The sequence below is a fragment of the Natrix helvetica genome (assembly GCF_964273705.1).
Source record: "Natrix helvetica genome assembly, chromosome: 8".
NCBI classification, from domain to species: domain Eukaryota; kingdom Metazoa; phylum Chordata; class Lepidosauria; order Squamata; family Natricidae; genus Natrix; species Natrix helvetica.
In genome coordinates this window covers 20,487,891-20,511,690 of record NC_138559.1, presented here as the reverse complement: position 1 = coordinate 20,511,690, position 23,800 = coordinate 20,487,891, and the positions used below count along the sequence as shown (strand labels likewise).

The 23,800-nt window shown below is 39.7% G+C and overlaps 1 protein-coding gene across 2 annotated transcripts in view; it reads left to right on the top strand.

Annotated features, from left to right (window-relative positions):
• ARHGAP32 (Rho GTPase activating protein 32) overlaps positions 1 to 23,800 on the top strand; it is a 167,578-nt gene that overhangs the window by 62,266 nt on the left and 81,512 nt on the right. For both annotated transcript variants that reach the window (XM_081961288.1, XM_081961287.1), the window contains exon 5: positions 21,359 to 21,445. In XM_081961288.1, the coding sequence (XP_081817414.1) occupies positions 21,359 to 21,445 (87 nt within the window). The remainder of the gene's footprint in view (positions 1 to 21,358; positions 21,446 to 23,800) is intronic.

Below are 23,800 nucleotides of genomic sequence, written 5' to 3'. Positions count from 1 at the left end.
TTTAGGAGGCTTCCAGAGTGCTCCTGGGGGCTGGGGAGAGCAAAAATGAGTAAAAAACGGGCCGTTTTTTGCTCGTTTTTACCCTCCCCCCCAGCCCCCAGGAGCACTCTATAAGCCTCCTAAAGGCTATGCTTGCCCTGTTTTTGACAAAAAAACCGGTCCCATTTTCGTGAAAAACGGGTCATTTTTGAGAGGCCTGCAGAGTGCAAAAACCTTTTGCCTCTTCAAAATCTTGGTGCGTCTTATACTCCTGTGAGTTTTATACTCCGAAAAATACAGTAAATTGGGAACTTTATTTTGTAGGCACTTAATTTGAATTAGCTATTTGATGAATACAACTTCAAACGTATTTGCTTTGGGAGGGGGCGGAGGATTCTGACCAGCATACATAGAGACATGCACACGTGACACAAATGTAAATACGTCACATTAAATTGAGGAGGGGAGCCTCCAGAATTGATGTCCGGCTGGAGGCAGATTGAGAAAGTTGGCAGTCTGAGCGTTTCACAGGAGTTTTATTTCTGCTTTTATTGATTCCAACCCAACACAATTTTGGAAAGAAAGCATGGGAAGAGTGTTGAGACACATGTGCATGGCAAGCCAGAACCAAAACTGAGCAGGATCACTTTTAACGTTGATGGAGAAGCTAACAAGAACAACAACAAAAAAGGACCAGGCTAGGAGATATAAATCCAGAATACATAGTATATATCTTCAGTGTGTCCCTATGGGGGAAGCACCTGGTGGGGGCGGAGGGGGAGAAAGTTGAGAATACTGTTCACTTCTCTTTCTGAACATCCCCATTGGCAAGATTCCCACAAACCATCTTTGATGTGCTTTCTTCCCTCTTTTTAATCGTCTCTTTCTTTCTCATTCCTTTCTTGCAGAGTAGTTTTCTTTTTGAGGAAATTCAGTAATCACAGAATAAATAAAAATAAAATTTCCAGCTTATCCTAAACAAGACAATGCCGATGTCTTGTTTAGGAAAAAGCTCCTTTCGGCAGACTTAAACGCAGAGAGAGGAGCTTCTTCAATTATCGAGGCCCTAAGTGGTGGTGACTTTATAACCTCTTTGTCACACCTTCTGTCTGAAAGCCAAGTAGGACGAGTCAAGATAGCCTTCTCCTTTCCCCGTTAACAAATGTCCGTAGCTGCCCCTGTTATCACTTTCTTAATACCTTCACCGCAGAGGGGACATTGGCGACTGGCCAGTATTTCTTTTTGTTCCAGGAAGAACCTGTCAGAACGGTTGGCAATATTTTTTTTAAAAAAACCTGCTTACCGGTCCAAAATGAAAAATGAGTGCTGAGTTACGCTGATTTTAATACATCAGCCTATACATCCTGGCAGAGGTATAAAATGCTTGCTGAGTCATGTTGAATTCAATTTGCGGGAAGATAAAAGGTCTACCGTGCTGTAGACTTTCCTTTGCTGGAGCGGTGGAATAATGTTTTGTTCGAGCGGAGGTGGCATTTTTGTACGAAAAAATATCTGATTTCTTGATAAGGTTAGCGACTTGCTAATATGTGTATTCATTTTTGATTAGTTATGTTGACTTACCAAATGAGCTTGTGTTTGTTTTTTTGCTAGGGACAACATTAGCTCTGGAGTCCTTGGAGCTTTCTGAGGTTGGTTGTTTACAAACCCCACGTTCCCTAGCCCTGAAGATATTACCTAGTCAGGTAATGAAATGTCTTCAAGCAAACAACCAAGCCCAGAGAGCATCAAGGATCTCAGTCCGACCCTGAGCTACGTGTAAAGACTTGCAAGTGATTCCATCCTTGAAAGGGCAAAACGGAGTTGATTGTAAGGACAATGCTGGTCAGGCCAATCTCTTCAATTCATTTTTTAGTTCAGTTTTTGGGGATAGCAATGGCAAGTCAAAGCACAAATAGTTGTAGCAAACTGCTGAATGTTAAATTTACAGTAGATAACATTGAATTGAGCATTATGTAATCTAAAACCATCGCTTATCCACGGGACCAGATGGTTTATGTGCTTTTTTTCTGGTAAAAGCTTGCTACCGTCCTAGCTGAAGCTTTGCGTACAATTTTCAAAGCATCATTTTGAACTAGTTCTCTGCCTGATCTGTGGTCATCAGCTGTAGTTATACCAATTTTTAAAAAGGGCGACCCTAGTTCAGTTGAAAATTATAGACCAATCTCTTTGTGTTGTGCTACATTTAAAGTTACGCAATCAATTATAAACCAATCCATTGTTCACTACTTAGAGACAAACAACTTGCTATCCGACAAACAGTTTGACTTTAGGAAAAAAAAAATTCATCCAATCTATAACTTTTGCACTGTAAAAACATCTGGACTACATGTCTTGATCAAGGCAAAGCTGTAGATGCAATTTACATAGGTTTTGTAAGGCTTTTGATATAGTAGCACATGATAAACTGCCGTTGAAATGAAACTCTTACTTTTTTTGTTTTAATCGCAATAATACAAGTGCAATCAACCACTTTAAACTTAATGTAAATTGTTCTAAACTTGACTGTTAAAAAATATGATTTCTGTAATAGAGTTTGTCGAAGTCTGGAATGCTCTACCTGATTCAGTTGTTTCAGCTAAAAATTGTCACAGTTTCAGTCACAAATTGACTTCCGTGGACCGTACGTCATACCTAAGTGGTTAGTAGAGGGGGCGTCCATAAGTGGACTAACGTGCCCATCCTCCCTGTCGGTGTACTTTTATTCTTCTATTCTTTTTTGACAAATTCTAATGAATGAATGAATGAATATTATCTTGGAATATTAGCTTTGCTAATGAAAAAAAAAAACTCTTGTTCAAGTCATCCTTGTTTTTTCCCCAATTTTTTTTAAATAAAAACAAATAAAATCATCCTCCATTACAAAGTTGTAGAAAGTGTGTCAATTGGTTACACGGAGTTTTTGTGCATCCTTTCCACCGTCATCACCTCTAAATTGTTCAAGTCATCCTTATTTAACCAAATAGAAAATTAGTGTGAAAAAATTACCGGTAGGTAGCAAGCAGTTAACAGTGAAATGGAGTTTTGTTTTTGCTGTGAAATGAAGGAGACATACTTTAAACAATATGTTGCGTCTGAATTGGGACACTCTTGCATTTCATGGGCTTTTTAAAACAAGAAATCTGGCTGGTCTCTCTCTTTCTCTCTAGCTTCTTAGCAACAAAAGCAGAGTTGCTGGCATTCCCCAGAAAGTTTGGGGGGGGGGGAAACCCCTCTGCCATTCTTTATATATTTCACTTGACCTAGTTTCTCTTCGTCCCGTAGAGAAAGTAAGATTCTTTAATAAAGAACTTTATGTTGGTTGGGCCTCCCAAGTCTCCTGGCACCTAATAAAGCAGCCCTCAATTTCACCGATGTAAGAAGAGCTGAGAATTTAAATTACCCCTCTCCTCTATGTCAAAAGGACTGGAGTGTGTGCAGTTTTGTAAGAAAGAGATTTGCTGCAAAGAAGTAGTGCGGACATGGAAAAATAATTTATTTCTCGCATTAAAAAGGTTTCCTTTCTCAATGCTCAGTAAATAAGATGCAAGATGCAAGGAGATCCTGTTGAAAGCACAATTTGATTCCGTCAGATAATGTCACACTGTTATAAATAATTCTTCTTTTATTCGTGGCTTTGTAAGTATTACGCTCAGCGAAATGGCTGTTGAAAAGGGCCCAGCGGTATAAAAGGCAGAAAGTAGCAAAGAGGGAATGGGAAGGATGAAAATTCCAATACGTGATGATACTGCAGAAAAAAAAAATGCAGCCAAACCGGGCCATTTAATTTTGCTCAATTCATTGGAGATGTTTCCACACGGAATTCATTCCTTGCTTCCTCCGACAGCAATTTTAGTATTTTCTGTTGGCTTAAAAAGGAATAAGAACTTTCATCTTGATTGACATTTTTTCTCTCCATTTATAGACTCTGGTTATTCTTAACAATTGCAGTACATTTCATTCTTAATTGCTAAGAAAACTGGTGATGTCTAGAAGTGAAGGATAGTTATATCTGGGCTTACACGTAGGAGTGTGATTCATTTTGGTTTTATTCTTCATAAATTGTACTTGTGTCAAAAGGACTACAAGTAAAATGCAAGTCATAGAGGAGAGAATGGAACTAACAAAGTTTTCTTAATGCTGTTGGATGAATCTGTCTGTCTGTCTGTCTGTCTGTCTGTCTGTCTCTCTCTCTCTCTCTCTCTCTCTCTCTCTGTGTGTGTGTGTGTGTGTGTGTTCCAGCATAACTCGAACACCTCAAGCAATTTCAACAAACCTGGTACACAGATGACTTGCTCTCTAGAAAGAAATACTGTGGGGGTAAGACACCCCTAAAACCCCTCAGTGTGTGTGTTCTGTTAAGGTACAGCCTGTTGTGCCTTAAAATGGCTTCTACTGTACTGTCGTAAAATGGCTTCTATTGTACAGTGCAGTGGAGTTGCCATGGTAATGGCTTCACAGTACTCCAACATTAGAAATTATGTTTGGTCTGGACATTTTCCCCTTATAAATAAATACCCATGCAACGCCAGGTTATCAACTAGTAGTGAATGAAACTGAGAATAAATGCATCTGTTACTGTCATTGTTCTCAAAAACTGAACATATAGACCAGACCTGGGCTTTTTATGCTGTCCCCACTCCCCCCCGGTACATCCTTTGAATGTCCCTGTCCGGCCTACATGAGGCAAGTCAGAAATTAGAAATCAGATAGAAATAAGTATATGCCATCCATACAATACAACTGCATTGCTTTGATTTTAACATCAGCTGCTATTCTCCACAGTATCTCCATAACAGACCACCTTTCCATGTGGCCATTTGGGAAAATTAATTGCCCATCCCTGATATAGACTGAGGCCAGTTGATCTCAGGTTATAGGCAGATTGACACAGACAAAGTTGACCAAGCCTGAACCCCTTCGGGTTACCATCTTTAAAAAGAACAAGTAGTGGTACTGTTCAGTTTTATATAATCTGACTAAAAATAATTTCCATTAGGGCAAGTTGGCTGCATTGGGCAGCCATTGTGATTTTCACATGCTCTTAAAATTCAGCCCCTAGTATTAATCCATTTTAGATTTCATTGGCAAGTCAGGATCTAGGGAGCTGTTGCTGGCCCTACCAGATAATTTCTTAGCCTCAATTTTCTCAAGCAACACTGGGATCCTGCAGAAGTCCTGAAAGATCCTTCAGGTGGACTATAATGCCGTCTGTGATCGTGTATAAATGTCTGTTCAGATTGATCTGTTCTTAGTATCAGAGCTATTTCATCTGGATTAAGCCTGTTTCTTTTTACTAGTTCCAAAGCTACTTCCTGAAATATTTCATGAATATTGCAGACTTCCTGCTTCTTGGGATGAAGAGCAAGTTATGGTTGGCATTTCATCCTAAATCTCCAGAGGATGATGAATGTCTGTAAATGGTACAGATGGGCACCAGATAGCAGGTGAAACTAGTACAGCAATCTTTCCACTGCACAACTGAAAAAGAAGAGTGGGTCATTTCCATAATGATCTCCATTTTTATATCCTACTTTGTTTTTTGCTCAACAATTATCGGAAGAGAAAATGTGTTTTTCCTCCAGTTAGGGAAAAAAAAAAAAAAGCTTACCGAATCACTTTCAATTCAACATATCATTTTTGTGATGTTAACTTTTGCTTTGCATGTGTCTATTCTGATGCATATTTAAGGAATTAGAATACATGATGTATGTTTCCGCATCCAGCAGAAAAACTTTATTCTTTGCCGTATGCTGCCACCCAGTGTTGAGAAAGCAGACAACTGTTCCACAGAACTAACTTAGATTTAAGATTTATTTGTTTTGTAAAAGGAGTTAGGGATGGGTTTTGATTTACTTTTGCAGCAAGAGGAGGGATGCTGTGATTAATATAATCACAATCGTGCTAATACAGGATTTCAGGTAATATTTGGAGACTAAAAACAGACTGAAATAGACACAGAAAAGATTTCAAGTACTAACATAAACGCACCCAGATTGCCCTCAATTTCCAACCACAATTGGGATTGCAATTTCTGCCGTATGCCATCATAACTTGAGTTGAAACCTGGTTTTATAACTATTTTACAGCGTGTTTTTTTTAAAGCAAATCATGGAGTCATTAAGTGAATTCACTTCCCCAATGGAAGGTGTTGTTGTTTCTTACCTGAAATCAGCAAAAAATGTTGCAAATTGCAACCACGTGATTGTAGGGTGCTGCAACCACTGGTAAATGTGAGCTGGTTGCCAAGTGCTGGAATTGAGACCATATGACTCTGCGGGTGGTGTGACGGTCAGAAGTGCGTTGACGGTTTGTAAGTCTTTTTTTCCAAGGAGCATTGTTTGAAAAAAAAACAACCAAACCATTTGTAAGTTGAGGATCACCTGTATGGATATAGCTTTCAGGTAGGCAGAAGTTACTATAGGAAGGTCATGCTGCTACTCACCTTTTATAGACCATTAAATACCTCAGTGGTTATTGAATAAGTGCTGGACCTGCAACTTGTTTTAGGTTTTATGGGTGGCTTGGGAAGTAATTGAAGTCAGGCCATTGTAAGCCAGTTTTTTTAGGTATCACATTTTTGGTGAATAGCAATAGCTTTACAGCCCTCTCTAAGCACTAGCAATAGCACTTAGACTTATATGCCACTTTATAGTTCCTTTACAGCCCTCTCTAAGCAGTTTACAGAGTCGGCATTTTGCCCCCAACAATCTGGCTTCTCATTTTACCTACCTCGGAAGGATGGAAGGCTGAGTCAACCTTGAGCCTGGTGAGATTCGATCTGCTGAACTGCAGCTAGCAGTCAGCTGAAGTAGCCGGCAATACTGCCCTCTAACCACTGCGCCACCTCGGCTGACACAATGTAAGCAGTTTACAGAGTCAGCCTCTTGCCCCCAACAATCTGGGTCCTCATTTTACTTACCTCAGAAGATTGGAAGGCAGAGTCAACCTTGAGCCGGTGGGAATCGAGCTGCTGGCAGTTGGCAGAATTAACCTGCGATACTGCATTCTAACCACTGCTCCATTGGGGCTCATACAGATATACCGTAGCAGCCTGTGAGACAGAGATTGTCTCACGTTTCAGAATTTTTTAATAGATCGGCCTGATCTGCTTGAAAAACTAAACCACGATGGCTGATTTTGGGCTTCATAAACCTGTTAACCGTTCCGGCCTAACATCCTTATATCTGAACAAGGCCAGGATGTCCTCCTCCTTGTGCCAGGGACTTTTCTCAGAGTTTTACTCTGTTATCCCTGCCATTTTCTTGGCATCCAGTCAACTGCTTCCCACCCCCACCCCCCACCCCCGGTTGACCCTCCTAGCAACATTCCTCTCCAAAGTGATCCTGGCTCTAGGAGACACGGCACATGGAAGCAACTTGAATGATTTCCAATTTTGGTTTTTTTTTTAATAAATTAAATCTCTAAAGGTCTGTAGACAGTTGCTGAAGCTGCTAGGCTGCATTTGTTCTGGCAGCTGCTCCGCTTTTTCCCAGAAGGAGCGCTTGGGATATGGGCAACTGCATGAATTAACTGGTTTGAGGGGGGGAAAAAACACAATTGAAGGCCTGCATTGACCTCAACACTCACTCTCCCCAAAGCCTTCTGTGATCTTGAACAGCCCAAAGAAATAAAGGGAAATGCAGATTGCCTTTTTCTCCATAGTAGTAAACTGCTGCTGGTATGTGTGTGTGTTTGTGTGTGTGTAAATTTGTGGACTAATTATATTTCTCTGGGTCACATGGCTGATTCAGTTTGCGAGCTTGAAGCGATCTTTGCCTATTTTGCAAGCTCCAGGGTTACGTTTGGAGGTGATGGGCTTCTGGCGGGCTTCTGGCGGTGTTCCTTAGAATATCGGTTTCCATAGTGATGAGAAGGATGGTAATCGGCCACAGGAAAGAAAAAGAGAGCGCCTGCGCTCCTCCTCCTAGACCCTTGTGATGGAAATATGCTATTGCTGTAGGTGGGAGTCAGTAACTGGTTGGATGTGGTTGCTGGAAAGAGGCTTCAGAGTTTATTAGCTCTTGGAGATGCATCTTCGTTCAACGGCAGGAAGCAAAACAAAACCTTTTAAGGCTGCAGAGAGGGGCCAGTGGCAATTTCTCTTTGTCTGTATGGCTAATGGACTAAATGAATTCTGGTGCTGAATTTTGGGGAGTATGGAAAGCATCGCCACCGAAATAGCAAATTGCTCATCACATAAATATTGTTGTCACGGTGATAGGCAGGCATACATCCTGCATCTTAACTTCTACATGATGCTTTGCATTCATTATTTTGCTTATCTATTTTTTCCTCGGGTCCAGCCGATGCTTCTTCTTTCCCTCGGTGTGAGGAGTCATATTAATAAGCAATTTTTGTGGATACCTTTCAAGGGTAAAGATTTATTGCCAAGCATGCCCTGTAGACATACTCAAACAGATGCATCATTCAGACCCTCCTCCTCCTTCAAAGGACCCTATTTATATGGCTGCTGAAATCTGAATAATATTTCCTGTGGAAATAGGGCTAGTGCATGAGCTGTAGTTTTCTCTCTGTGGAGCACGTTTCATGGATAAAATGATTTACAGAGTGTTTACTTGCACAAGTGTATTGTATACACAACCCGTGCCTTTTATTTCATTTGGCTTTCAACATCTCTTACCATTTTTAACATCTATCATTCTTTGCTTTGGGATGGTTTTTATACTTTTTAAATGTGTTTATTAACTGTTTTTTTTTAAGCTGTGTTGGATGCCAACCTGAATCGCGTGTCTGTGAGATGATGGCTTATCAGTTGGTTTCCTAAATAAATAATAAATTGCAGTCAATAACAAAAATGCAAGATGAATGTGAAGCAAAGTAGATTATGTAGAAGTCGACGAAGCCAGGAAAGGAGTAGCAATAAGGTAAATTACACATAGGATATAAAGACAAGTGTCATGCAGGTTAATATGAAGTGAGCAGGCAACATAATGTTGATATTTTAATATCTTGCAAATAGGTAACTTTAATATCTACAAGCCTCATTTCCTTAGGACAGAAGGAATCAAACAACTGAATAGAATAAATAAAAATAGCTTTTTAACAGGCCTCTTTTCGTAAATGAGAAAACATTTTCTAGATCATTCTCTTGACTTATCATTTGTATTCCCCTTTTAATTTAAAACTTCGGTCAGTTCCCTTTGTACATCCAGTAAAGATTGCTTTTTCAAATCATTCTCTTGGTGTGGCATTTGTAATTCCAGTTTTGATATTTCCTCTGTCTTGTCAAATAAAATTTGTTCCACATTGGTCATTCCTTCATTAACATCTTGTAGTCTTATCTCTAGAAGCAGACATCATTACTGACAGCGTTCATATTTCAGTTTCTAATTAGTGGCTCCATTCTTCTGAGGTCTCATTTAATATTTCCAATGTTATAAGGTTTTGTGTCATTTTGTAGGTCCTAGTATTAACTGACGTCAACAACAGGTTTTTTTTTTCTAACCCCCCCTTCTGCTTAGATTCTTTTGTCCCCTCTAGTGTCCAATTTCTAAAATCACTACCTTTGTTTATAAGTCACTTTCCCAAAAGGAGCTTTTTATTTGTTACAGTTGATTCCAAAAACCTATAGTAAAAGGCAATATTCTAAATTTATCTGGACACTTACTCCATTTATCATTTTCTTAGACAAAAATCTTTTAAAGTTTTTTGCTGTTTAAAATTCTCTTAAGTTCTTAAAATTATAATTAATTTTCATTTTGTTCAGAATTGAAGATAAACTTATCCAATGAAGACTTTTCAAACTCACTTTCAAAGATCTTTAATAGTTGTAAGATGGTTCATTGGTAATTTCTGAAAGTGATTAGAAAGTGAGGTTTGTAAACCTAACGTCCTTTAAAGACTCTACTACAATTGCAAGTGCGATAGCTGATCCTGTCCTATCCCAGTGCTCAAACTCATTGTCTTGCGGTCTTCTTGTGAAGAGCAGTTGCCCGGAGCACATATGGGTGATCTCTATCGTTTGCTTAACTGGAGAGGTTCCAAGGAACTGGTTTATTCATGATTCCCTGGTCTTTACTGCAATTATCAGCTCTGCAGAAGCAGAGCCATCTTCAATTTACCATACCACCCTCAGAAATCTGGGCCAGACTGGTGTATGTATGGAGATGATTAGATACCAGAGCCATAGGCTAGACAGGGAACTTTAAAAAAAAATCCTGGGAACAGGCAGTTGCAAACCTCTCCCAAAAAGTGTACATGGCCCTATCTATGAAATAATTGGATCAGACTTGATAAAATGCAGCCTTACCTTTCATGGGTAATCTCTGTTTCTACAGCTTCTGAACCCTCACTAGGAACTTGCTTCCTAATAAGAGAGCACAGACTCCGGCTTTTATGGAGCCAAAATCTGAGAAGCATAAAATCACTTCCCCAAATACAGCTGGTCCCCTAACTAATTGCCAATTATATATTGAGGCTTAAAAGTCAATTAAGGTATAATGGGTTAATCTTTACTTCAACACCACAGTGGTGGCTTCAAAACCTGCAGTTGGTCATAGCGTAATGTGGAAACTAGACAGGTGATCAAATCCTGAACGTGGTAATTGAGATTCCAATTAATTCAATAAAGCAGCATCACGCTGCGAAGCCTGTATATTTAGAATAATGCCTGGCTGAATGCTTAGGGGCTTCCGTAGAGGTAAAATGCCATGAGAGCAGGGATCACCAACTTTCGGACCTCAGGGACCACTAAATTCATAATTTTAAATCCTGCGGACCACTAATATGATTTTTTTTTTAAAAAAAAGATAAATAGTATTTAGTGCAATATAAAAAATGCAAATAATTTTTCTGCGGACCACCAACATTTTCTCGCGGACCACCGGTTGGTGACCGCTGCATTATAAGCTGTTGTCAATAATTGGAGGGGGAAAAAAATCAGTATCCCAGTATGAAATGCATTTCTTTGGGAGCAAGTATTGCTTTCTATAATGCCCCCTTTAAAAAAAAACAAAAACGACTGAGATTTCCACCTGGAAATTATTCCATGCGGACAAACGTAATATTTCATTTTAATTATGGAGGGTAGTTTGAGCACTGCAACTAGGAGGAACCCGCCCGCACCCCAGAGTTTTTATTCTGAAATATTCTGGTTCAGCTTGATGTGGCTAAACTTAGGTTTGGGGCTGAAATGGCATCTCTGAGTCATGCGGATTTAGCAAGGAAGAAATGAATGCTCACTTAAGGAGGCAACCGGAGGGGGGGGGGGAGATTTCCAGAGTCTGAAGACGTGTACAGTAGCTGTTTTTAGATCTCTAAAGGATCTCCTGGATAATCTAGACGTTTGCAGTTTTATTTGTTTCCTAATACGATTTGATAGCTTATTATAACCTTGACTATCGCTAAGTGTTGTATCTTTTTATTCTTGATGAATGCATTTTATTCTCCTTATGTATGCTGAGAGCATCTGCACCAAAGACAAATTCCTTGTGTGTCCAGTCACACTTGGCCAATAAAGAATTCAATTCAGTTCAGTTCAATTCTATATTCTATATTCTATTCTGTCTCTTTTTGTATACTCATGTAATACACACACACACCCAGCCATATTTGCTCGGTAATAAAGGGAGTCTGAATTTAAGGCAATCCTCCCCCAAATAAGATTATACAGGAAAATACTCATCTGCCTCCGTTAACCATATTCTCAATGAATCAAGAGACGTTTCTCTCTTTCTAAATTGCTTTTTGGGGGTAGGGAAAGTAGTCTTCCTTTCAAAATACATAAATATCTAGGCATGCTCATGCGCAGACGCATCCAGACAGAAAAACCTTTCTGAGATGGGAGTTGCTTGATATGTTATTGCTGGTTTAGAATGAGAAAGAAATATACAAGTGAGCTTGTTTTTTTAAAAAACAACAACGCTATTTTGTCTACTTAACCTCTTTATGGAGTGACATTCTCAAGATGATCCAGAGGATAACACAGCATGGTTTCATTGAAGTAAATTCCTACCCAAAAGTCATTGTAACCTAGCAACCACTTCAGACCTGATTTAACTGCTTCCTGGATGTTAATGCAGAATCTTAATTTACACTCCGAGAAATCAAACTCTGGTTTTACTTGAGCCTCACATCTGTTAATGGGAGAGTAGGGGAGTGTGAAGCATATAGCTGGGGTGGGTGAGTGCTGTTCTCTCCTCCCCCCTCCTAAAATTTTGTTAAGTCTGAGGTGTTGAGTCAGCTAATCTTGCATTTTTTAAATTTTTACTGACTACGATGATCTTTTTCTAAAATGTACAATTGCATTGGCGATACTTTGGGAAAGGAAATACTAGAAAACATTTTCGCTCTTTCCTGATGGAAAAGATCAGCCACAGGGACTGGTTTGGATGAAACTTAGCAGCACTTTTTCTTGCGGCTGTTGATAAAAATAGGATCGCCAACATGATCGCCAATGTCTGATGACAGATATGGCACAAGAAGAAGAAGAATAGATCCCATCATTTCAGGTTATCCTAATAGATAGGAAGCTGTAATTTTATGGGTGAAAATGAAGATCAGCTCTGAAATACAATTGATGACCTTAAATTTATTTCTGGGTTTCTGCTTATATCTTCCCAAACTTGGTTGTAAGATTAAAAAGGGGAAAATTCATTTACCGTAAATCATGCATATGAAATTCTGGCTGGATAAAACTCCCAGAGGACAGCATATTTGGTGCTTGGAGACCTTGACATCTTAAAATTCAAAACACAGATATTAAGACCAACCCAAGCAATAAGCTCTTATAAGATTTTCTCTTGGTCTTTTAAATTGTCACTCGGATTGCTTTTATTCTATGAAGTAATTCTTTATCAAAACATCCCTACATTTTTAAATAAAAAGGGGTTTGCAGAATTGTGTATCAGGTTTCTGAGCATTCACAATGAAAGGCAGTAGATCAATGCAGTGTTTTTTTAAAGTATGAGAGCACTCAGACAGATATTAAAATGCCTTTTTAAGTGAAAAGTCTGTTCAACACATACAAAGCGATATGTATATGGTTAGATTATTGCTTCTGCTTTTAAATCATTTGATGTTTGATTTTTTTTTAAAAAAAACACCCCATAATTACTTAATTAGAGGGCAATGCATAACATCCTGAGCTACAGGAAAGAAAGGAAAATATTCATGCAGTATATTTGGTTGTAGGTCTGCCTTAGAGGCTTTTTCTTCTGAGTCCACCGCTCTTCTGGTAGTTAGTGTCTCTCTATAGCAGGGGTGTCAAACTCAATTTCATTGAGGGCCACATCAGGGCTGTGGTTGACCTCGGGGGGGGGGAGCTGGGGGACATGGCTGGTTGGGTCGACATGGCCAGCTTGACACCATTCCCCAAACTGCTGGCATGTTTCCTCTTTGCATTGGGTAGACCGGGCCAAGGCGATAATAGCCGGCCCCTTACATTTTCCGGGACGGCCCCATGGGCCAGATCTGACCACATTGCAGGCTGGATCCAGCCTGCGGATCTTGAGTTTGACGCCTCTGCTTTATAGGAATATATCAGCAGTGGGATCCATTTTGGAATAGGCTGCTCAAGAAATTTTATCTGGAGCTTCGTACCTTTCTAGTGCCAAAATAAAATACTTTTTTTTTTAAAAAAAAAGCGCAAACTTTTAGGAGTCTTCTTGGTTTTTTGTTGATTTTAAACGTATGCCCTCTTATTTCCTGTCAGTCAGTCAGTCAATCAATCAATCCATTTGATTTCCCACAAGACTATGGTTAATAAGAATAAGAGACCAATTGCGTCCATAATGGGAAAGAAATTTTATTTCAAAGCGAGATATGCCGATTTTTCAGTTCTCGGTTTTATTTTTCTAGTTTTAGTTACATCATGCTAAAATATTGTCTATGAACTGTTAACCATGATCGGGTCATATTCTGGAAGATCCTATTTCCTGGCAGCTGTTTTCAGCCGCAGAAAAACGCAGACCTTTGCAACGTTATTAATTTATTTTCCAATAATCTGTGAGGCGGCAGTAGTGCTTGCTTGACACCCCCCCCCTCTCTTTTTTTTAAAATGGTGAGATGTTAAGGCCAGGCAATACTGGCCTCAGTTGCACTCTCTTCAGCCGTCACGATTTCAAGGGATTTCGTTGGCTTGCAAAGATGGATCAAGGAAACATCAAGAGAAATGAAGCAAGCCTTGGAAATGGAACAGAACGAGATGGTGCTTTTTAATTCCAGGCATTGGATGGTAGTTTTGCTTTTATTTTGCTTTTTGTTTTTAAAAAAATGTGGCAGCCAGTTGCATGTCTAGCCTGAAACCCTGTCCTGCATGTATCTTCTCCCTCCCCCTTGTTTCTCTTGGCACTCGTTAAGCTACATGGTTTATCTGGCCGGACTTTTTCATAGCAAGAGCTATAAGTAAGTGGGGGAGGGGGGGGAGAAACCCGAAAGGAACTGCACCGATTTCTCCACAGCGCAAATTCAGCATGAAATGGACAGCTTGGAAAAGGCTAACTGGGGGACCCAGGGACATCTCTGTCCCTCTTCATAGGTATGTTCATCCCAAGGGACCTTGGAACTAGGGAAAGGGGCAGCCGGATGGAATGTGAGGTTTTTAATTTGGGTTTCACGACCGGCTGGAGTTCTTGCATTTTGGAGCTGATGCCTGGAAGGTTTTTTTTTTCTTTTTTCTTTTCCCCAATTAGTTGCTGGAACTGTCTTGGAATTCATAGGCCTCGGTTTGAAATTCCAGCCATGGAAATAAAACGGTCATTGTAGCAAGGATAAGCGTAGACTGGATGGGCAGAGTTGCTCTTAAAAGCATCTTTGGGGCAGAAGTCTTTTCACAGCGAAGGATCTCAGCGATAGAAAGCAGCAGGGATATATTTTGAGTGTGGCAGCGTTTAAAGGTGCCTTTTAAGAGAATCAATACATTTTATTAACTTCCATCTGTGCTTTTACTTAATGTTGTAGCAAGAGCTTTTTTTTTTTTTTATATGAACCTCAGCTGTAAAAGCTGAGAGGGAAAAATCCATTTTCTTTTCCTCTCTTCGGTTTGAAGATTAACCCTTTGATGACTGATTTTTTTGATGCACTGCCTATAATCAGAGTTATTGATAAAATCCAGAGGTAATCAATAGAATTAATATCAGGATTTCATATTGCTTCAAATAGTGGTTTCAGTCTTTGTTCTTAAACTGCAAAGAAATGACGGCATTTGGAAGACTGGCTAGGTGGAATAGTACTTTTACATGTAATTTTATTTACACGTGTTTCTAATACCCACATGCATTGATATGTGTTATTAAAATGCCTTATGCATGTACCCTATCTGTTTACATATGGTAGCACAGTTATAAAAGCAAAAGGTATTGGAATCAGGCTACTGAAAAATTCTTGACTGTAACTGTATACCTCAATGTTTCTATTGGAGATGAGCTTTTAAAAACCATGATTGTTTTCAGACTGAGATATAGAAATAAAGCTGACAGCAAGGAAAAGGACCTTGTGTAGATGAGAAAGAAAACTTCTTTTGAATTGTAGTTCTATTTTAAAGGCACTATTCCAGGGCGACTTACGAATATAGGTACAATGAAAAGTGTAACAGAAACATCATAATAAAATCCATTCTACAATAATGGTTAAAATATTGACCTGCACAGAGCAATAAAGTCCATTCAGGGGATTGTTTGAGCGAAAAGTGTTAAGACTTGACATCCCAAATGAAACTGGTTCCTTGTCTATAGGATTACTGAATAAAAGGCCCTTAAGAAGCATGCCTAATGGCATTTAAAGGTAAAGGTTCCCCTCGCACATATGTGCTAGTCATTCCCGACTCTAGGGGGCAGTGCTCATCTCCGTTTCAAAGCTGAAGAGCCAGCACTGTCCGAAGACGTCTCCATGGTCATGTGGCCGGCGTGACTAAACACCAAAGGCGCACAGAACTCTGCTACTTTCCCACCAAAGGTGGTCCTTATTTTTCTACTTGCATTTTTACATGCTTTCAAACTGCTGGGTTGGCAGAAGCTGGGGCAAGTAATGGGAGCTCACCCCATTACGCGGCACTAGGGATCCAAACCGCTGAACTGCCGACCTTTCTGATCGACAAACTCAGCGTCTTAGCCATTGAGCCACCGCATCCCTTGATAATTGCATTTAAAGTGTGGTAAATAAGAAAGAGGATAAAGGGAGGGTGGCAGATATAGAGATATATGTCCAGGTATTACTGCTTTAGACAATCATTTACTTAGAGGCTTAGACCTTCTCTAAAAATGCACTATGGAACAACACAGTAATGAGAAATTATTTCAAAACATTGTTCTACTAATTTTCAGGTATCCATTGTGTAATTGGACTCTTGTAATGCTTTGCCAGAAAGATTTCTGTTGTAAAATTCCACTTCCATCTACTAGCTATTCTACTGTCAGCGACTTTGTATTGTGATTAGTGGTGTGTTTCTAAATTTATGCAGTAGAGAAAAAGAAACAGGCTTTGGGTAAATAGGAAATCAAATGTGTGGAATTTGTTTCTCGTAAGTAAGTATAGCTCTTGTCTTTCGGCTGGAGCTGAGCTACCAGTTCCGCAAAAATTACACAAGTCTTTCCTGGGCTGTTAATAAATTTCTGGCTCCTCCAGATTGCTTGTAGGAATATTTTTTAAAAAAAATATTCTTTCCTCCCTCCCCAAGAGGAGTTTCCTCTAAGTGGATTACCACATTTCTCCTGGAGAGCGAAGTAACAGCTTTGCTCCGCTGTAGATGTGTCAGAATTTCTGCTTTTTTTAAAAAAAGTTGAAAAGCATGAAACATTTTATTCTCCTTCATCTGCAGTAAAGTAATCCCAGGAGGATTTGTACAAGGAAGCAGTCAAAGAAGATGGCCATTTTTAATGTTGGGAGACATCGTAAAATTAGGGCCAGCTTCATAGTAACGAAATCCCGTTGGTATGTCAGTAATCTTTTTGACACATCCTGCCCAATCATTCACGGCTGGCTGGACACTCATTCACGCCTTGGCCTTGCATAATGTCCTCCCTAGTTAGGACAGATCAGCGTTTATTTGCTATGTTAACAACGATAATAGCCTGTTGACAGGCTGTGGGTTTGGATCCAGTCATCAACTAGATCTTGACCTTATCTGCGAAAGGAAACTGTAAATCAGGGAAGAGCTCTTCAGCTCTCTGATTTAGTTAAAGCACATGCTTTGCATGTGAAAGATAAGGCAATTCAGACTCTTAACAGATCCAGATAAGAAGGGGGGGGGGAATATCCAGCCAGTTTTTGCATAAATTAGGGTTTGCAGTTCTTCAGATGTTGCTGAGTGTTAACTCCAGCAGTCCCGGTCAGTAAAATTGGATGCTTGATAGTGAAGTGTCGCTACATCTAGAAAGATTAACCAGTCTTAGTTGAAATTGGCGCCTACGTAGAAGGGCATGTGATTTGACTTGATAAAAAAGCAGCTTCCTGTGATCTTCAAGTTTCTCTCCAGCTTGCATGTAATATTGATGGCAACTTGCATAATACACGATGTGCATGAATACAGGTAGTCCTTGACTTATGACCAGTTACTTAGAGACTGTTTGACATTACCACAGACCTCCCCCTGGCTACTTATAATCCAGATTCAAAGCTAGCTAGTACTCTCTCCCTCCCTCCCTCCCTCCCTCCCTTCCTCTCTCCTTCTCACTTTCTCCTTCTCTCCCTCTCCTCCCTCTCTCTTTCCCTCCTCCAATGCGTATTTCAGAGCACAAAAGAAAATAAGACTGGGTCTTATTTTGGGGAAAACATGTCATATACGTCTTAAGTGCTATTGCTATAGATGAATGTTATATTAATAGCAGTGAAACTGAATTTGCTCGATCATCCTAAATGTCTTCCTTTGAGAGTTCATTCTGTCTGATTCCCCCATAAACTTGATATTTCCCCTCATTCTTTTAATACATGCCTGGCTATCCTAGAATCAAAAGAAAATCCCCTTCTTTGCAGCCCACAAATACTTGCCTGGGTTGGTACTTTGCACAGGATGGGGTTATCTGCACACTTATTATGTATGATGCGCCTTGTGGTGTGACCTTTATTGTCGGTTAAGAATGTGATTACAATCTTCAGTTTCCTTAGGCAATTCTTTACTGCCTTTGCTGTGATAGCAATGTCTGCAGCTTGTGTGAAAGCACAATTCTTCCACAGCCATTGTTCCTTCAGCATTTTAATTGGGCTGGATAGTCAGTCATTGAATAGTTCTGCGTGGCAATAAAAAGTCACTTGCATTTTTTGCTTGTGGAAATGTATGTATGTATGTATGTATGTATGTATGTATGTATGTATGTATGTTGTATTTGTGCTAGCTACGGAGACTAATATAGATCTATTTCAAGCTATTTAGCTCTCATCAGCTAGCCATACCCTTACTGGGATTTGAATTGATGAGAGCTAAATAGCTTGAAGTAGATCTATACTAGTCTCCCTTTATTTATTTATCAGCACAAATACAACACAAACATAGCAAAGGCAACATTAAAAATAAAAATATGGTTTTCTGCCTGGATGGTCTTCTATAATGAGCCAAAGGACAGAAAGGGGGAGTAGTGAGCTCCCTCCTATATTTGGGCATACCAGGGGTTGTAACACAAATACACACACACACACACACACACGTGTGTGTGTGTGTGTGTGTGTGTGTGTGTGTGTACATATGTATGTATATTCTCAACTGGAGAAAAAGATATGCAGACCAATGAGGTCTAGTAGGAAGAGGTAATACTGATAGACCTCTGTGTTGAATGTGATAAATTATTTGCAGGAAGTAATGAACGGAGTGTGTCTCTACTAGTAAAACAAGATATTTGTTCAACAATTTGTAACTTGTTGGTGGGGGATTCAAATTATGGCAGTATTTTTGAGCCCCGCATTCAGTTGAAGTTTCTGAATTATCTAAAAAAGCAGCTCATCATGTACAACACATCATGTGATTGGCAAGCATTAATTGTACCAGCACTAAACAATCCCAGGCTAGCTCTGTTTTTCCCTTCATCAGATTGTAAAATAATATTATAAGTCAGCATAAATGGGAATGCAGCTTCATCCAGCTTCGGTTCAATCCCCCTTCAGATTACTAGCTTCCACCACTCATAGCACAGGTAGTCCTCTATTTACAACAGTTCATTTAGTGACCGTTCAAAGTTGCAACGGCACCGGAAAAAGTGACTCATGGCCATTTTTTGCACTTTTTTGCATTGCAGCATCCCTGTGATCACATGGTCAAAATTTGGACGCTTGGCAACTGGTTCATGTTATGACAGTTGCAGTGTCCCGGGGACATGTGATCCACTTTTATGGCCTTCTGATAAGCTAAGTCAATGGAGAAACCAGATTCACTTAACAACTGGGTTATTAACTTAACGGCTGCAGTGACTCCCTGAACAACTGTGGCAAGAAAGGTGAGCAAATGGGGCAAAACTCACTTAACAAATGTCTCACTTAGAAACATAAATTGGGTGCTCAGTTGTGGTCATAAGTCACTATCTGTCCATAGTCTTATCTGGACTAAGCTTCAGTTGGGTTATTCCGTTTAATCCAAAATCTACTTCAAAGCACCCAGTTTGCTTTTTTTACTTACAGATTCATTTTAGAGCCATCTGAACATTTGTTTGGCATGCTGACTAGCAAGTTTACATTCTTCCATTTTGGAAAAAATAGAAATTTCCACAAACTACTTGATGGAATAGGATATTTATTGCCAGAGAAAGCATCAACCTTTCCATTCAATTCTACTTTGGTTACACTTTGGTTACTAGCATTTGCACGCCCACAAAAATCATTCAAACAGGAATAATCCCATCTCTTGATGTTGGTTATTCTCATGGTAGGTACTTGGTATCAGGTTGGATATCTCTGCTCTAGATGATGGCGAATTCTTAGCAGGAGCATGATTGAATAAAGCATTTTGGAAAACCGTTTAAATTTACTGGTTTCTCCTACAAAGTATTATGTATATATTGTATACATATTGTCAAGGTTCCAAGTAACTCCCCTAATGAAAAAAGGCTACAAGGCATGAAGTTCCTCAAAGTTCCATTTTATTAGAGATATCATATTGGTACATCTGGGAAAACACGAATCTGAAAGTTTCCAGGGTTTCCCCATCCAAATGAAAGTTTAAGCCCCTGCCCAGCACCCACATGTCCATCACATGGCCCAATCAGGCACCGCCCCAACTGGAGATGCCTCCCAGTCACACCCTTCCACGTCCAGGGCAAGATGTCCTTGCCTGTCTGAGAAAGGAATGTTATTATGACTATGTATCTCCCATATTCCATATAATTCCCCCCTCCCATTTTCTCACAGCATTGAATGTGGCAGGCCGGAAGTCCCAATGCAAAGGATGGCTTCCAGGCCTGACACATATATTAACATATATGTCGAGGCTCTGATTAATGAACCCAAGCGAATCAGAACTCGGAGACTTGGCTACTTCTCAAAGGTCTTATTTAATGAGCACATCATATCGGCACAGCTTCAATGGAAAACCAAATCTAAATCTTTCCTGCAGTTTCAGTATAATTAAACTAAGAAATAATCCCATCCCCAAGTGCCACAGGTCACTCTGGCCAGTTGGGTTAATTGGCGGGCTCTTCAGACACTCCTTCCCCAACCTTATTTGTTGCCAATAGAGAAGACCTTGGTTCTCATGAGAAAGCTCTCTGTTGTGTCTAGTAATGTATTTCAACCTCCTTCCCCCCTTCCCCCTCTTTGTGATAACTGAGGAACAGAAAGATGGCTGAGGCCAGGTTCAGTTTGAAGCGGACAATAGTTATACAGTAGAGCACTGCTTCTCCCCAACTTTACAAAACCAAGATCAGCGAGAGCAACCTACTTCAGTTAATATTTCTTTAATGAGCAGCAATCACCATCATTTTAGCCATTGTTTATCCACTGCAGGATGAATGCCTCTTCCACATGTTTCCAACCTATGTAGTCCTGAGCTTTCCTTTGCCAATTGGGCCTGCAGTACTGTATATTGGCATCTGGAAATGTTTTATTATTTAATCTTTAAAGATGATTAAGGTTGTCTAGATAGAAGACTGCTTTAAGTAGTGATGGATCATGGAACTGTTTCTATCAACCTAGTACTAAAAACTTCCCCCGACTAGGAATTTTAAGTTTTAAAACTTACTTGAACTGTGTTGGCTTTTTAAGAAGCTCGATGTTACCAGATGCACGTTATTGGATTGATACCAGAGTATAGCAGGTTTCTAACCTATTGAGACAAAACCAAAACACCCAGCCCACATTACAATAGTTGTTTCTTTGATAGAAAATGCATTTTGAAGCAATTGGATTTAAATGTTCTACTTTTTATATGTTTGGCTTATCTTTGTTAACTGACCGAGTCCCTCTGTATCTCTTTCTCTCCCCCCCCTCTCTCCCCCTGGAATAGCTTTCACTCCCCGAGGAACAGAATGAAGTAACAAGGAATGGCTGCGAGTCCAAGGAGCTTGTCTACCTGGTACAAATATCTTGTCAGGTAAATAATATGACCCTTCTTCCCTTGATTTTATGAAAATGTATGAGCTGAATGATAACTTGGCTGGTTCTTTTTCCTCCCACGTTTTCCCACTGTTTATAATAGTGAAGATAATATTGGGCTTCAGGAAACACCTGAGTAACTACTAAATTGGATCCATTTATCCTGGAATCGCTTCCTTATTTTTGTTGTGTGGGCAGCCACGCTCTCCCAGAAGAATGAAATATATTAGAAAATATTAAAAAGGCAGAATATTATATTTCCCCTAAAAGAGAAATGGAAATCTTATGGGAGACAGAAACTCAGCCCCAGCTCCCTGCTCCCAGCAGATATTTGGTGGCCATTGAGAAAGATGGGGCCATCCTATCCACAAGACACAAGACTTATCCTATCCATAAGACCTTCAGCCTCAGGGTGATGGGATTAGCCCTCACTCAAGATCCAAACCAGGACAAAGTCATTAAGCCACAATGGGATGCTTTCAGAATACAAGCCTCTTCATTACATCGTCACCTTCCCAGCTTCAACCAAACAAACTCAGCTGTGATCTCTGTGTAGCCCCCTGTGAGTCTGAGAGCAACCAATAGAATACATGCTCTTGCCACAGGAACAGGAAGCTCAGGTGCAAAGCCCAAGAGAAGGTATAAAAAACGCTCATTCTCAACTCCATTTTGTCAGCTGCCCAGAACCACCCATGTGCTTCTGCTTCATCAATACATGGGCCCTCTTTCCAATCAGCCTCCATGTTTCCAATGTCTTTCTCCCCACTTGGAACTGATCCAGATGGATATGCCTTCCAACAGTTGGATACAATGAGAAATTTAATTACATTAAGGAGTATCCAGGAAATGATGGATCAGGCTTTACTCAAAATGTTTCTGCCACCCATGCTAACATATTAATAACTTGGCACTGTACGTGTTGAATACGTGATTACCACTGATGACCTTCCCAGCCGGCTTCTGACAAAGTCAACAGTGGAAGCCGGATTCGTTTAACACCCATATGATTCACTTAACAACCACAGTGAATCACTTCACAACCGTGGCAAGAAAAAAAATTGTAAAATTGGGCGTGACCCACTTAACAATCAGCTTGTTTAACAACAGAAAAGTTGCCCCCAAACTGTGGTCGTAAGTTGAGGAATAACTGTAGTTAGGCATGGCTCCCTTATTCAGAAAGGGCAACAAAGTCATCACTTGAGAGGGGGCGGCGGGGAGGTGTAGATGGGTTTTATGATAAAATGCAGCTGAAACCCCAAAGGACCTTAATTGCAACCTTAAAAATGTATGTTTTTCAAAGTTCATGCTGGAAGCAGAAAACAGCTTTAAGAGGTTGAAGAATTTTAATCTTTTGTACTACAGGGCAGAGAACTCGAGAATTTGTGCTAGGTTGTGAATTTCAGCTACAATATTCTGCATTTCCCTGAAGCTCAGGCCCTGAGATATACCTAACAGTTAATCATAACAGGTCTTCTGAACTGTATTTCCAAATACAGAATATTCTTTCACCTTCTTTTTCATCTGCCAGAGTCTGACAGGTGTTTTTTTTCTAGTCCATCTCATTCTCTTAACACTTCTATTGCTATGAAATTTTCTCTGCTTTTTTTAAAAAGACTTTCTAGAGAGGACTGTTTAAAGTTCTCCTGATTTTAACAGAAAGATGGTTTTAACAGTTTTAGCTGATTAATCGTGGTGTCCTTCATTGGTCTTGAATTTTATTTGTGTTCTTGTTATTTACAGTCCTGGCAGTTACCAGTTAGCAATACACATAATATGCAGTATTGACCACACCCGGACTACTGCATCCAGTTTTGGTCACCACATTACATAAATATATGTTGAGACTTTGGAAAAAGTGCACAGAAGAGCAACTAGGGTGATTAAAGACCTGGAGGTTAAAACATATGAATAGAATAGAATTCTTTATTGGCCAAGTGTGATTGGACACACGAGGAATTTGTCTTTGGTGCATATAGTCTCAGTGTTCATAAAGAAAAATAAAGTAGAATTCATTCATCAAGAATCATAAGATACAACAGTTAGTGATAGTCATAGGTTACTAATAAGCAATCAAATCATACTAAGAAACAAAACAATATACATTTTAAAGATACAAGCGACATGGTAATAGTCATAAGTGGAAAGAGATAGGCACTAGGAAGGAAGAGAAGCTATTCTTCTTCTCTTCCTTCCTAGTACCTTTCTCTTTCTCAGTACCTATCTCTTTCCACTTACGACTATAACCATGTTGCTTGCATCTTTAATACAGTCTTAGTAAATAGTTTGACAGTGTTCTGGGAATAAGTTGTTTAGCAGAGTGATGACATTCGGGGAAAAAACAGTCCTTGTGTCT